Raw genomic sequence first — 15239 nt, 5'->3', positions numbered from 1 at the left:
TACAATAAGTGTTTAACAATTTTGAAATGGCTACCTCATCACTATACCCCACATGGTCGAGCAGTGAATTTCAAGCACAGATTTAACCACAAAGACTAGAGAGGCTTTCCATGGTTCACAATGGGCACCTATATTGGTAGATGGGTAAACAAAAGTTGACATTGAATTTACCTTTGAGCATGGTGTAGTTTTGAAGTACACTTTGGATGGTGTATCAATGCAGCCAGCCACAACAAAGATAGAGGCGCCCTTCTGAACTCAGTTGCCATGTTCTAATGTGTGAAATGCGCATCTCCTGAGTTGGGATCATAGGTGGTTCAACAAATTTGTCCTTAGTTTAATGCACTTACTATAAATCATTCTGCATGTGTTTACTATAGTAAATATATGTATTTAAAAAAAATATATTGTATTGTCACATACACCGGAAATGTGTTGTTTTACAGGGTCAGCCATAGTTGGACGGCACCACTTTAGCAAATTAGGGTTAAGTGCCTTGCTCAAGGGCACATTGACAGATTTTTCACCTTGTCAGCTCAGGTATTCGATTCAGCAACCTTTCGGTTACTGGCCCAATGCTCTAACTGCTAGGCCTCAATAACTATAATGCCGATGTATTGTAAAAGTAGAAATTACAAGACTGATTTAATCGTGAATTAGAAATATTTGTGACTTCAATATAATTACAATAACTAAAATTTTTACTTGCATAATCACACATTTGAGGAATTAAACTCAGAACACATCAGATCATCTCAAACTGCTTTTTATTACATCTTAAATAACAGTACATTTTAATATAGTTTCTATCTTGCATCCAGCTTTCGGTTGTACACTGACTGACTTTAAATACAAAAGGTGAGAAGGGAACAGCGGGGTGCAGAGATCTACAGTTATTTCATGGCGAGAAAAGGAATTGTATTTAATATTTCTGTAATTGATTTTCTTTGTTACCAACTCAAGGTCTAATGCACAAATACAGCACATTTTTGTACAGAATTTTGCAAAGGAAAAACTGAATGGGGGAAAAAATGCCACTACTGCTAAAGAAAAAGTGTCTGTTTACAAGGAGGGGAACAGAAAATTGTCATTCAGATGCTGCAAGTTTTTTCTTTTTTATTATTAAAGGACAGAAAAAAACCTGTTTGTTACAAAATGTTTATTTTCTTTGTCACTGGAATTTGTTTGCTACAGAAGGAATGAAAATGTATTTGTTCCATTTGTGTTTGTGTGTGCATATGTTTTAAATGTTTACATAACTTTTATCAAGGAATCCATCTCAAGAATGGATATTGTAAGACCAGGTAACCGTTTGTTATGCTGTGGTGTTTGCTTCTCTCAAGTGCATAGGATTGACATTTTAATTGAATTATGTATGCACAGAGTAGCCAAAAACAAGATAAATACCATTGTAATGATATATTTAACAGGTTATTTTCTTAAAGAAAAACATCAAAAGGACTTAATTCTATATGCACCTCTTTTTAAGCAATTCTACAGCATGCGTTTCTATGAGTTAACCCACCCATGGTGGACAGCCAAAATATTTTATTTATTTTTAACTTAAAAAGCTTCATTATCATTATTTCCAAACATTGATTTATACAACATGTCATTCACAGAGTAGTCACTGCATTTCCAAGCACGGAATGGGCAACTCTTGAACTCCGGAATGAAACCGGGGTAATAAGTAGAGGCCTCCCTACCCAATGAAATCACTTCTCCGTTCGCAACCACGGTCATCAAAAGGGTAACAAAACAGAAATAAAACGAAGAAAGTGAACCAATGGGTTAATCTTCATTTAATTATTCTACATTGTCGCCCAACAAAAGGTGAAGAGAATGGTTAAAATGTTTTGTTTGTTTTCATTTTGAAAATGAGCATTCATCATAAACAGAATATGCCTGGTTAGTTAACTTTTCTTGAAACATTATTCTATACATGCAAAGTTTAATTTTGTGCAAACAAAGATTTGTGACTAAACAGAAAAAAATAAACAAATAGTGAAGTATCTTGGGACTAAATATACAGAATGGCCAGATCCTCCTGTTGGTGGCTCATAGACTCGACTCCCTGCTGAAGCGCAATTTTCTTGCCTTTTTTTCTGATGTGATTAAACTGGATTAAAATGACGATAATGTCATTTTTATTTCCAACCTACAAAACTTGACTCTAAACTATATCAAGATTGATAAAACAAAGCTCTCAATCCTCATTTAACCAACAGGTCACTGATCTAGTTCCCTGAACCAAAAATAAAGGGGAAAAAAAGAAAAAGAAACATGACCAAAAAGCTATCAAGAGTTAAATCACCGTTGTGTAGATTACCTTCACTCAAACCTGTGTATTGAAGATGGATTACACATTTGCATGGGGGTGAATGTATTTTCTTATGACACAATATCAGAAAATGGTCCCAGGAGGAATGCACAATTCTCTTCCCCATTCCATCCGACTGAAATTCCTCATCTTTTTAGCTGAGTGATAAACAATTGTGCTCTTCTTTTAAATGAGAAGGAGAGAATTTTTGCCGTTGGTAGTTTTTTGGGGGGTTGGAGTCAGTTTCATGGTTTTGAGAAGATTGGATATGCAATAAAATTGAACATTTGGAATAGTCTTCCACTCAACTTGAGTCCAGATGTCATCTGAAAAAAGGCGGGAGACAAAAAAGAAACAATTTGCAACAAAAGTACCTCCTAAATGTGCATAGTCATTGTAGACAATTAACCTCTTAAATTTCCAAACAAAACTTAGTCGTCAATTGTGAGCTACAATTCATTGTTGGCCAATCTCCCATGTTCACAATCGGTAATCAGCCTTTTTGGACGCCGATTATGGCCGATTACGTTGCAATCCACGAGGAGACTGCGTGGCAGGCTGACCACCCGTTAAGCGAGTGCAGCATCAAAAGGACCTTGTGGCTGCAAGGAGCCAAGGTAAGTTGCTAGCTAGCATTAAACTTATCTTATAAAAAAACGATCAATCTTTACATAATCACTAGTTAACTACACATGGTTGATGATATTACTAGGTTAACTAGCTTGTTTTGCGTTGCATATAATCAATGCGGTGCCTGTTAATTTATCATCGAATCACAGCCTACTTCGCCAAACGGGTGATTTAACAAAAGCGCACTCGCGGAATAAGCACAATCCCTGCACAAATGTACCTAACCATAAACATCAATGCCTTTCTTAAGATCAATACAAGTATATATTTTTAAACCTGCATATGTAGTTAAAATAAATTCATGTTAGCAGGCAATAAACTAGGGAAATTGTGTCACTTCTCTTGCGTTCTATGCAAGCAGAGTCAGGGTATATGCAGCAGTTTGGGCCGCCTGGTTAGTTGCGAACTTTGAAAGACTAATTAATTTGCCAGAATTTCACATATCTATGACATAACATTGAAGGTTGTGCAATGTAACAACCATATCTAGACTTAGGGTTGCCACCCGTTCGATAAAACACGGAACGGTTCCATATTTCACTGAAAGAATAAACGTTTTGTTAATGAAATTATATTTTCCGGATTTGACCATATTAATAACCAAAGGCTCGTATTTCTGTGTGTTTATTATATTATAATTAAGTATATTATTTGATAGAGCAGTCTGAGTGGTGGTAGGCAGCAGCAGGCTCGTAAGCATTCATTCAAACAGCACTTTCCTGCGTTTGCCAGCAGCTCTTTGTAATGCTTGAAGCACAGCGCTGTTTATGCCTATCAACTCCCCAGATTAGGCTGGCAATACTATAGTGCCTATAAGAACATCCAATAGTCAAAGGTAAATGAAATACAAATGGTAGAGAGAGAAATAGTCCTATAATTCCAATAACGACAACCTAAAACTTCTTAACTGGGAATATTTAAGACTCATGTTAAAAGGAACCACAAGCTTTCATATGTTCTCATGTTCTGAGCAAGGAACTTAAACATTATCTTTTTTTACATGGCACATATTGCACTTCTACTTTCTTCTCCAATACTGTTTTTGCATTATTTAAATCTAAATTGATTTTAGACTAAAGAATAAACAAAATGTTTATTCTTTCAGTGAAATACGGAACCGTTCCGTATTTTATCTAACGGGTGGCATCCATAAGTCTAAATATTCCTGTTACATTGCACAACCTTCAATATTGTCACAATTACATAAAATTCTGGCAAATTAGTTCGCAACGAGCCAGGCGGCCCAAACTGTTGCATATACCCTGACTCTGCGTGCAATGAACGCAAGAGAAGTGACACAATTTCACCTGGTTAATATTACCTGCTAACCTGGATTTCTTTTAGCTAAATATGCAGGTTTTAAAATATATACTTCTGTGTATTGATTTTAAGAAATGCATTGATGTTTAGGTACAGTTGTGCAACGATTGTGCTTTTGTTAAATCATCCTCCGTTTGGCGAAGTTGGCTGTCTTTGTTAGGAAGAAATAGTCTTCACACAGTTTGCAATGAGCTAGGCGGCCCAAACTGCTGCATATACCCTGACTCTGTTGCAAGAGAAGTGACACCATTTTTCCTAGTTAAAATAAATTCATGTTAGCAGGCAATATTAACTAAATATGCAGGTTAAAAAATATATACTTGTGTAGTGATTTTAAGAAAGGCATTGATGTTTATGGTTAGGTACACGTTGGAGCAACGACAGTCCTTTTTCGCGAATGCCACCGCATCGATTATATGCAACGCAGGACACGCTAGATAAACTAGTAATATCAACCATGTGTAATTAACTAGTGATTATGATTGATTGATTGTTTTTTATAAGATAAGTTTAATGCTAGCTAGCAACTTACCGTGTCTTCTTACTGCATTCGCGTAACAGGCAGGCCCCTCGTGGAGTGCAATGTAATCAGGTGGTTAGAGAGTTGGACTAGTTAACCTTAAGGTTGCAAGATTGAATCCCCGAGCTGACAAGGTAAAAATCTGTCATTCTGCCCCTGAACAAGGCAGTTAACCCACTGTTCCTAGGCCGTCATTGAAAATAAGAATGTGTTCTTAACTGACTTGCCTAGTTAAATAAACGGACGATTATTATTATTGTTTTTTTACACCTTTATTTAACTAGGCAAGTCAGTTAAGAACACATTCTTATTTTCAATGACGGCCTAGGAACGGTGGGTTAACTGAATAAGAATGTGTTCTTAACTGACTTGCCTAGTTAAATAAAGGTGTAAAAAATCAATAATAATCGTCCGAATCGGTGTCCAAAAATACCGATTTCCGATTGTTATGAAAACGGCCCTAATTAAATCGGCCATTCCAATTAGATCGGTCGACCTCTAATACATACATACATATACACACATTCATTAAAAGTATGAAGGACCACCAAAAGTACAGGACAAACATAGGTACAGTAGGCGGTTATAGAATTGACATTTTTACAAGAGTCGACTGATTGTGACTCAATGTTGTTGCTAGCAAATCCCATGACCAGTTATCAAAACTCAACTCCGCCTCGATATAACAGAGCTGACCGTTCCTCAGCTATCTTCATCCAAGTTAAACTGGTACATGGTTCCCTCATGAGAAACCCATTTTATCTGACAGACTGCATTCTCAGACTGCATTCCCACTTTATGAAGAGCAACTACATGGCATCTTTACTTATTGTTGTTACATGTGAATACACAGTAACTCATTTGAAACCACAGGCTAATTGTCCAGTTTCCATTCAGTATAATTATAGTTTCATATAGCGTATCTGCATAGTGTTCAGCGGAGTAATTATCTCATTCTGGTTACTGACATAGCTGTACAGGAACTAGATGGCATTTATAGAGGAACTATAGGGCATAATGAAACAATCAGGAGAAACAAAGGTCACCCAGGACATAGAGCAAGTACAAATACATTCCTATTCAACTCAACCATGCATTCATGTCTTACTTTACGGTGTCTATGTTACTGTAAATCATATTGAGATGTTTATATGCACTTAAGTTAATGTCCCCCTCCAGATATTTTGGAACCTTTCCAATTGAAAAATGATATCCAGAGTAGAAACACAGCAATATACACATATTACATTTAAAGGGATACTTGGCAATGAAGCCCTTTATTTACGTCACCCGAGTCAGATGAACTTGTGGATACAGTTGTCTTTGCGTGCAGTTTGAAGGAAGTTGCTAACTAGCACCAGCTCAATTGCTAACTAACGTTAGCGCAGACTGGAAGCCTATGGATATCTGCTAGCATATACCCATTAACTTCTTGTCAATATGGGGGCGCTGTTTCCACTTTGTAAAAAATCGTGCCCAAATTAAACTGACTCGTACTCTATTCTAGATCGTACAATATGCATATTATTATTACTATTGGATAGAAAACACTCAAGTTTCTAAAACTGTTTGAATTATATCTGAGTAAAACAGAACTCATTTTGCAGCAAACTTCCAGACAGGAAGTGAAAAATCTGAAAACCATGCTCTGTTCCAGGGCCTGCCTATTCAATTGCCTTATATTTATGGTTTTGCATGCACTGCATACGCCTTCCACTAGATGTCAAAAGGCAGTGGAAGGTGGAATGGGGTGTCTAGCTTGATCTGAGGCCAAACAAGAGCTCTTGGAATGACGTGACCAGAATTTCCTTTCTCTACCTAGGCGCGGGAAGTACCTCCATGTTGTCTTATGATAAGCGTTCGGTATACACGGCTAATATCTCCGGCTTTGTTTTTATTTGATACATATTAGAAAAACATCATAAAGTAGGTTTTTTCAACCGAGTTTCATCAGTTTATTCAACGTTTAATGGGACTTTGAGTTTTCCGTTCTATGCGTCAAGAGAAGATGGGCATGTTCGCGCCACATGGCTAGCCTTGTGGAGTGAATTCGACAGGAGAGAAGGACATTCTAAAACCAAACAACGATTTATTCTGGACAAAGGACTCCTTGTACAAGATTCTGATGGAAGCTCAGCAAAAGTAAGAACAATTTATGATGTTATTTCGTATTTCTGTGGAAAATGTTATTTCTATTATCTGCCGTTTTTGGCGGGCGCTGTCTCGCTATAACGTAAGCTGTTTGTTATCGTAAAGTTATTTTTAAAAATCTAACACGGCGGTTGCATTAACCTGTTTGGGCTGCAGGGGCAGTATTGAGTAGCCAGATAAAAGGTGCCCATTTCAAACGGCCTCGTACTCAATTCTTGCTCGTACAATATGCATAGTATTATTACTATTGGATAGAAAACACTCTCTAGTTTCTAAAACCGTTTGAATTATATCTGTGAGTAAAACAGAACTCATTTGGCACAAACTTCCTGACCAGGAAGTGGAAAGTCTGAAAACTATGCTCTCTTCTAGGTCCTGCCTATAAATGGGCATGATACGTATTAGTATACATGCACGTCATACACCTTCCCCTGGATGTCAAGAGGCGGTGAGAGAAGAAATGGGGTGTTTATCTTGGTCTGAAGTGGAATAACAGCTCTTGGAATGACGTGTCACCCATTTCCTGTTTTCAGGAAGGCGCGAGGAGGGACCTGGATTTGCCTTATGAAAAGCTTTCGTTATAGGCGACTACTATCTCCGGCTTTGATTTTATTTGATACATGTGACCATATCATCGTAAAGTATGTTTTTTCAATATAGTTTAATCAGATTATTGAAATTCTTTCGGGAGTTTTGCCGTGTTCCGTTCTCTTCCGTTTGTTGACATGGAGAGATTCGTGCCACTTGGCTAGTGTGCTTGCTAAATCGGGAGGGAAAGAGGCCGTTCTAAATCCAAACAACGATTGTTCCCGACAAAGGACCCCTTGTACAACATTCTGATGGAAGATCAGCAAAAGTAGGAAACATTTTATGATGCTATTTCATATATCTGTCGTACATGTGAACTAGTCGTCGGCGCCCAGCTTTTGGGTACTCTAGCTATACCGAAGCCGTATGTCGTAATGAAGTTATTTTTAGAATTCTAACACGGCGATTGCATTAAGAACTAGTGGATCTATCATTTCCTATACAACATGTATTTTTTAGTTATGTTTATGAATAGTTATTTGGTCAGAATAGTTGTCAGAAAAAGTGTCAGAAAAATATCCGGACGTTGTGGGAAAAATATGCTACCTTAGCACAATGTATAACCACTGATTTCAGCTCTAAATATGCACATTTTCGAACAAAACATAAGTGTATGTATAACCTGATGTTATAGGACTGTCATCTGATGAAGAATATCAAGGTTAGTCAAAAATTATATATCTTTTACTGGTTTGTTACGATCGCTAACTTTTGCTATTGGGAAATGGCTTGTGTTTCTGGCTATTGTGGTAAGCTAATATAACGCTATATTGTGTTTTCGCTGTAAAACACTTAAATCGGAAATATTGTCTGGAATCACAAGATGCATGTCTTTCATTTGCTGTACACCATGTATTTTTCAGAAATGTTTTATGACGAGTAATTAGGTATTTGACGTTGGTGTCTAATTATTCTGTCTGCTTTCGGTGCAATTTCTGATTGTAGCTGCAATGTAAACTATGATTTATACCTGAAATATGCACATTTTTCAAACAAAACAGATTTATTGAATAACATGTTATAAGACTGTCATCTGATGAAGTTGTCCAAGGTTAGTGATTAATTTTATATATTTTGCTGGTTTTTGCGATCGCTACCTTTTGCTGTTAATAAATGCATTTGTGTGTTTGGCTATTGTGGTAAGCTAATATAATGCTATATTGTGTTTTCGCTGTAAAACACTTAAAAAATCTTAAATATTGGCTGGATTCACAAGATGTTTATCTTTCATTTGCTGTACACCATGTATTTTTCATAAATGTTTTATGATGAGTATTTAGGTATTTCACGTTGCTCTCTGTAATTATTCTGGCTGCTTTGGTGATATGTTTGATGGTAGCTGCAATGTAAAACTATGATTTATACCTCAAATATGCACATTTTCGAACAAAACATAAATTTATTGTATAACATGTTATAAGACTGTCATCTGATGAAGTTGTTTATTGGTTAGTGACTAATTATATCTCTATTTGGTCGGTTTTGTGATAGCTACCTATGCGGTAGAAAAATTGTGAAAATATGCGGTTGAGTCTTTTGCTATTGTGGTTAGCTAATAGAAATACATAGTGTTTTCGCTGTAAAACATTTTAAAAATCGGAAATGATGGCTGGATTCACAAGATGTTTATCTTTCATTTGCTGTATTGGACTTGTGATTTCATGAAAATTATATTATATGATATCCCTGTCGCGTTAGGCTAGGCTATGCTAGTCAGCTTTTTTGATGAGGATGCTCCCGGATCCGGGATGGATAGCAATGAAAGGTTAACTTCCAGTCATTGAGCTAACGCTAGTTAGCATTGGCTAGTGAAACTACCTCTAACTTCCTTCATACTGGACACCGAGACATACACTACATGACCAAATATATGTGGACACCTGCTCGAGGAGTTGGTCCCCCCTTTGATGCTATAACAGCCTCCACTCTTCTGGGAAGGGTTTCCACTAGATGTTGGAACATTACTGCGGGGACTTGCTTCTATTCAGCCACAAGAGCATTAGTGAGGCCGGGCACTAATGTTGGGCGATTAGGCCTAGCTCGCAGTCGGTGTTCCAATTCATCCCAAAGGTGTTCGATGGGGTTGAGGTCAGGGCTCTGTGCAGGCCAGTCAAGTTCTTCCACACCAATCTTGACAAATCATTTCTGTATGGACCTCGCTTTGTGCACGGGGGCATTGTCATGCTGAAACAGGAAAGGGCCTTCCCACAAAGTTGGAAGCACAGATATTTCATAGAATGTCATTGTATGCTGTAGTGTTGATTTCTCGTCACTGGAACTAAAGGGCCTAGCCCGAACCATAAAAGACCATTATTCCTCCTCCACCAAACTTTACAGTTGGCACTACGCAGTCAGGCAGTCTGTCAGACTGCCAGATGGTGACGCGTGATTAATCACTCCAGAGAACGTGATTTCACTTCTCCAGAGTCCAATGGTGGTGAGCTTTACACCACTCCAGCCGACGCTTGGCATTGCGCATGGTGATCTTAGGCTTGTGTGCGGCTGCTTGGCCATGGAAACCCCTTTCATGAAGCTCCCGACAAACAGTTACAGTGCTGACGTTGCTTTCAGAGGCAGTTTGGATCTTGGTAGTGTGTTGCAACGGAGGACAGACGTTCTGTGAGCTTGTGTGGCCTACCACTTCACGGCTGAGCCCTTGTTGCTCCTAGTCATTTCCACTTCACAATAACAGCACCTACAGTTGACCAGGGAAGCTCTAGCAGGGCAGAAATTTGACATGCTGACTTGATGGAAAGGTGGCATCCTACAAAGATGCCACATTGAAAGTCACTGAGCTCTTCAGTATGGGCCATTCTACTGCCAATGTTTGTCTATGGAGATTGCATGGCTGTGTGTTTGATTTTATACACCTGTCGGCAATGGGTGTGGCTGAAAGTGCCAATTCCACTAATTTGAAGGGGTGTCCACATACTTTCGTATATAGAGTGTATATGAAAAAATACCGAAGTATCCCTTTAAGCATCAATAAATAAATGTGGAGCAAATCAGCGATATTTCTTAGAGTGCCATGGCATGTCGGGCACACTTGTGGTGGAAGGGCGGCTGCACTGTGCAGTTACCTTCAGACTTTAGTTCCAGATCTTGAGGAAGCTGTCCCAGGACCCTGTTGACACGGCCATGCCGTCGTCAGTCACACCCAAGCAACTGACACGGTTGTCATGTCCAGCCAGAACACCTAGGGACAGAGCAGTGTCAGCGGATAGAAGTCAGACCATGAGATCACAACACGCTTAGCCAACACCACTCTCTATTCACTCAGTTTGACCCTTAATAAATGATTCCATTAAAGACCTGGCTGTGTACCAGTTCTATTCTGTTGTATATTGGTAAACTCAGTTACTAGAAAATGTTGCTAGTACAAGTGTGTGTGTGGCAGACCCATCCCATCTCTTATCCAGACCACATATGTAATCAATAGAACTGAACAATTCATGCCTCTGTGGGAGCAGATCAACTGCTGGAGCAGGCTAAACAGCAGGGGCCTCATCCACAAACCCTGCTGCTGTACAAACTAGCCTTCACTTGTACAATCGCTGTCATGGATTTAACAGTGAAAACTCCCTCTAGCCAATGCTTACATCAGTCCTATGCTTTTGAATCAACGACAGGAAGTCTAAGTGCTCAATTCTGGAAAAGGGTGGATAATTGGGAATCCTCCTGTTCAATCTGCTTTATGTCTAGTAATGCTGCATGTCTGAAGTATCCCTGCTGTGCTTGAGGAACTAGCCCGGCTACAAAACTGACCCATTACGTGGCTGCAGACGGTACCACCGATGTGCTCAAATAAAGTAACCCTGCTGTCATTTGATACCTACTGAACCCCAGTCATTTCTGTACCACAGAGACCACTAGGTGCTCTAAATCAATGTCCCTCGGGGACTCCTCACACCACTAGAACCACATCTAGTCCATTTCAACACCTCCCCCTTCCACCAGCCCTGGCTCCACTAGCTACATTCCACCCTGTTCCACTACAGGGAGCTGTACGGGCCTACAGCATTTTGGCTGATGACCTCAAATATAGGTGTACAACCGTCGCAATAACATCCAGAACCTAGCTTGACCACTGCTCCTCCACTGTACCCCCGACTGTCGTCATCATGGTCGCCTCAAAGTATGATGAGGTGGCCCATAGATTTAGGGTCAGTTAAACATTTTCCCCCCTAACCATTAAGGTTTGGGAGTACTGTGCTCTGATCCTAGACCTGTGGTTTGGGCGTTAAAAAAAAAAACCCTCACACCCGCTGGTCACCTGCACGGTCGGCCTTGAGGCTATCCCACACGTTGCAGTTGAAGTCGTCGTAGCCGGCGAGCAGCAGGCGGCCGCTCTTGGAGAACGCCACTGAGGTGATGCCACAGATGATGTTGTCATGGGAGTAGACCATCAGCTCCTGGTCGGCGCGCAAGTCAAAGAGCCTGCAGGTGGCGTCGTCTGAGCCTGTGGCAAAGGCGTTACCATTGGGGAAGAACTGGGAGGGATGGGAAAAAGGGGAGGGAGATGGGTATTATCAGACCAAACCTCATACTTCCTCATCGCTCTACGTGCGGTATACGTGTCAGTGTGTAATGAGCTAGTGCATAATGGTTGCCATGGCATTATCAGGGTGGGTGAAACCACCCTTAAGCATGCTAGTGTATATACAATGTCCGTATTGAAGTCTCTGTATGCCTGAATGCAAAAGAAACCCAGTTTCAACTGTTCTGTCTGTGGTTATGGAACCCCTACCTGTCCCAGACCTGCTGTTTTCAACTCTTAATGATCGGCTATGAAAAGCCAACTGACATTTATTCCTAATTATTATTTGACCATGCTTGTCATTTATGAACATTTTGAACATCTTGGCTCTCTCTAATTCTCTCCTTCTTTCTCTCTCTCGGAGGACCTGAGCCCTAGGACCATACGTCAGGACTACCGGGCATGATGACTCCTTGCTGTCCCCAGTCCACCTGGCCTTGCTGCTGTTCCAGTTTCAACTGTTCTGCCTGCGGTTATGGAACCCCTACCTGTCCCAGACCTGCTGTTTTCAACTCTTAATGATCGGCTATGAAAAGCCAACTGACATTTATTCCTGATTATTATTTGACCATGCTTGTCATTTATGAACATTTTGAACATCTTGGCCATATTCTGTTATAATCTCCACCCGGCACAGCCAGAAGAGGACTGGCCACCCCTCATAGCCTGGTTCCTCTCTAGGTTTCTTCCTAGGTTTTGGCCTTTCTAGGGAGTTTTTCCTAGCCACCGTGCTTCTACACCTGCATTGCTTGCTGTTTGGGGTTTTAGGCTGGGTTTCTGTACAGCACTTCGAGATATTAGCTGATGTACGAAGGGCTATATAAAATAAACTTGATTTGATAACCGCTGGCGTGGTAAGCCTTCTGCCGAAAAGCTAGTGACAAAAGATACTGACGCCGTAGGTTAGAGTGTGAGGCTCCGTTTTGAATGGAAGTGTAGCTACACAGGTTGACCGGTGGTCGGATCGTGTGATTGGCTTACGCAGATGGCATTAATGTCCGACTCGTGCCCGGTGAAGGTCTGTCGGCACATTCCTTCTCTGACATCCCAGAGCTTGGCGGAAGCGTCACACGCCCCGGACACAAACAGCCGCGTGTCGGGCGCAAGCGACAGGCTCATGACATCGCCGGTGTGGCCGGCGAACGTGGTCGTCTGCAGGCCCGTCTCAATGTCCCAGAGAGCACTGGGGGAAGGAGAGGCAGGGAGAAAAAAATAAAGTTTGAGTTTGGAGTGACTGTTTTCCGTCATACTCTTGGGATGCATTCAGATATTCGCCATTGCGTTTAACCTCAATTTTAACAAACAGTGTAGAGCTGGCATATCCACTCAGTGAACATGGGAAGGGGCAGGCAGGCACAGTTCCCCCACTCACCATGTGGTATCTCCAGAGCTGGTGACAATATTGTTGTCATCCACGAAGCGACAGCAGGACAGGTAACCTGGAGGACAGCAGAATTAAGTCAGTCAGTCATCAGACATGATTTGAGACAGTCAGCACTGAGAAGCAGTCACAAAACACAGGGGAAATGGTCTAAAGATACAAGGAGGAACTACATTACAGGCCTTGACCCAGTATGTACATTATAGGCCTTACCACCGAAAGGGTGTGCAAGTACAACAGAACCCACTCAATAACACAAACATGCCTTTTCACAGTGAGCTGACAGACATGGGTTCTGTCATGTGAGACTAAAATCACAGTGGTATTGAAAGCATTCAAGACTTCCAAGGTACTGGTTCGTTTAAAAAAATCTTGTGCATAAACAATACCCGTCTTGTAAACTGGTGGTTAACCATGGTCTATCATGTGTCACAGGTGAGCTAGCTGTGTGTGTTTGCATGTACAGCGCCCTTAGAAAATACTCACACCCCTCGACTTTTACCACATTGTGTTGTTACAGCCTGAATTTAAAATGGATTATATTTAGATATTTGTTGTCCCTGGCCTACCCTATAATGTCAAAGTGGAATTAAGTTTTCCAACATTTTTACAAATCAATTAAAAATGAAAACGCTGACATGTTTTGAGTCAATAAGTATTCAACCCCTTTGTCATGGCAAGCCTAAATACAGTGCATTCGGAAAGCATTCAGACCCCTTCACCTTTTCCACATTGTTACTTTACAGCCTTATTCTAAAATGGATTAAATAAATGTTTTTCACGATCAACACACAACACCCGATAATGACAGTGAAAACAGGTTAAGAAAAAAAACTGAAATAGCTTATTTACATAAGTATTCAGACCCTTTTGCTATGAGACTCGAAATTGAGCTCAGGTGCATCCTGTTTCCATTGATCAACCTTGAGATGTTTAAACAACTTGGAGTCCACCTGTGGTAAATTCAATTGATTGGACATGATTTGGAAAGGCACACACCTGTCTATATAAGGTCCCACAGTTGACGGTGCATGTCAGAGGAAAAACCAAGCCATGAGGTCGAAGGAATAGACCGTAGAGCTCCGAGACAGGATATTGTCGAGGCACGGATCTAGGGAAGGGTACCAAAACATTTATGCAGTATTTAAGGTCCAAGAAAACAGTGGAATCCATCATTCTTAAATGGAAGAAGTTTGGAACCACAAAGACTCTTCCTCGAGCTCTCTGCCCAGCCAAACTGAGCAATCGGTGGAGAAGGGCAATGGTCACAGAGGGGACCAAGAACCCGATGGTCACTGACAGAGCTCCAGAGTTCCTCTCAGGAGATGGGAGAACCTTCCAGAAGGACAACCATCTCTGCAGCACTTCACCAATCAGGCCTTTATGGTAGAGTGGCAAGACGGAAGCCACTCCTCAGTAAAAAGGCAGGACAGCACGCTTGGAGTTTCCCAAAACGCACCTAAATATTCTCAGACCATGAGAAATAAGATTCTCTGGTCTGATGAAACCAAGCTTGAACCCTTTGGCCTGAATGCAAAGCGTCACATCTGGAGGAAATCTGGCACAATCCCTACGGTGAAGCATGGTGGTGGCAGCATCATGCTGTGGGTATGTTTTTCAGCGGCAGGGACTGGGAGACTAGTCAGGATCGAGGGAAAGCTTAACGTAGCAAAGTACAGAGATCCTTGATGAAAACCTGCTCCAAAGAGCTCAGGACTTCAGACTGGGGCGAAGGTTCACCTTCCAACAGGACAACGACCCTAAGCACACAGGGAAAAGTGGCTTAGGGACA

At 40.8% G+C, this 15239-nt stretch overlaps 1 protein-coding gene across 2 annotated transcripts in view; it reads right to left on the bottom strand.

The window, feature by feature from the left end:
• Positions 1-15239, bottom strand: part of LOC120061213 (guanine nucleotide-binding protein G(I)/G(S)/G(T) subunit beta-1-like) — a 73986-nt gene that overhangs the window by 13886 nt on the left and 44861 nt on the right. The window contains exons 7-11 of one of the 2 annotated variants that reach the window (XM_039010841.1): positions 13439-13505; positions 13048-13249; positions 11803-12019; positions 10610-10725; positions 751-2646 (exon numbers count right to left, since the gene is read on the bottom strand). In XM_039010841.1, coding sequence (XP_038866769.1) covers positions 10619-10725; positions 11803-12019; positions 13048-13249; positions 13439-13505 — 593 coding nt within the window. In that variant the 3' untranslated portion in view covers positions 751-2646; positions 10610-10618. Of the gene's footprint in view, positions 1-750; positions 2647-10609; positions 10726-11802; positions 12020-13047; positions 13250-13438; positions 13506-15239 lie in introns of those variants that run through there. The other variant, XM_039010842.1, reaches the window with a different exon arrangement.

This window comes from Salvelinus namaycush, chromosome 16, assembly GCF_016432855.1.
Source record: "Salvelinus namaycush isolate Seneca chromosome 16, SaNama_1.0, whole genome shotgun sequence".
NCBI classification, from domain to species: Eukaryota; Metazoa; Chordata; class Actinopteri; order Salmoniformes; family Salmonidae; genus Salvelinus; species Salvelinus namaycush.
The sequence above is the reverse complement of the archived record's forward strand: the minus strand, read 5'-3'. Positions and strand labels throughout refer to the sequence as shown.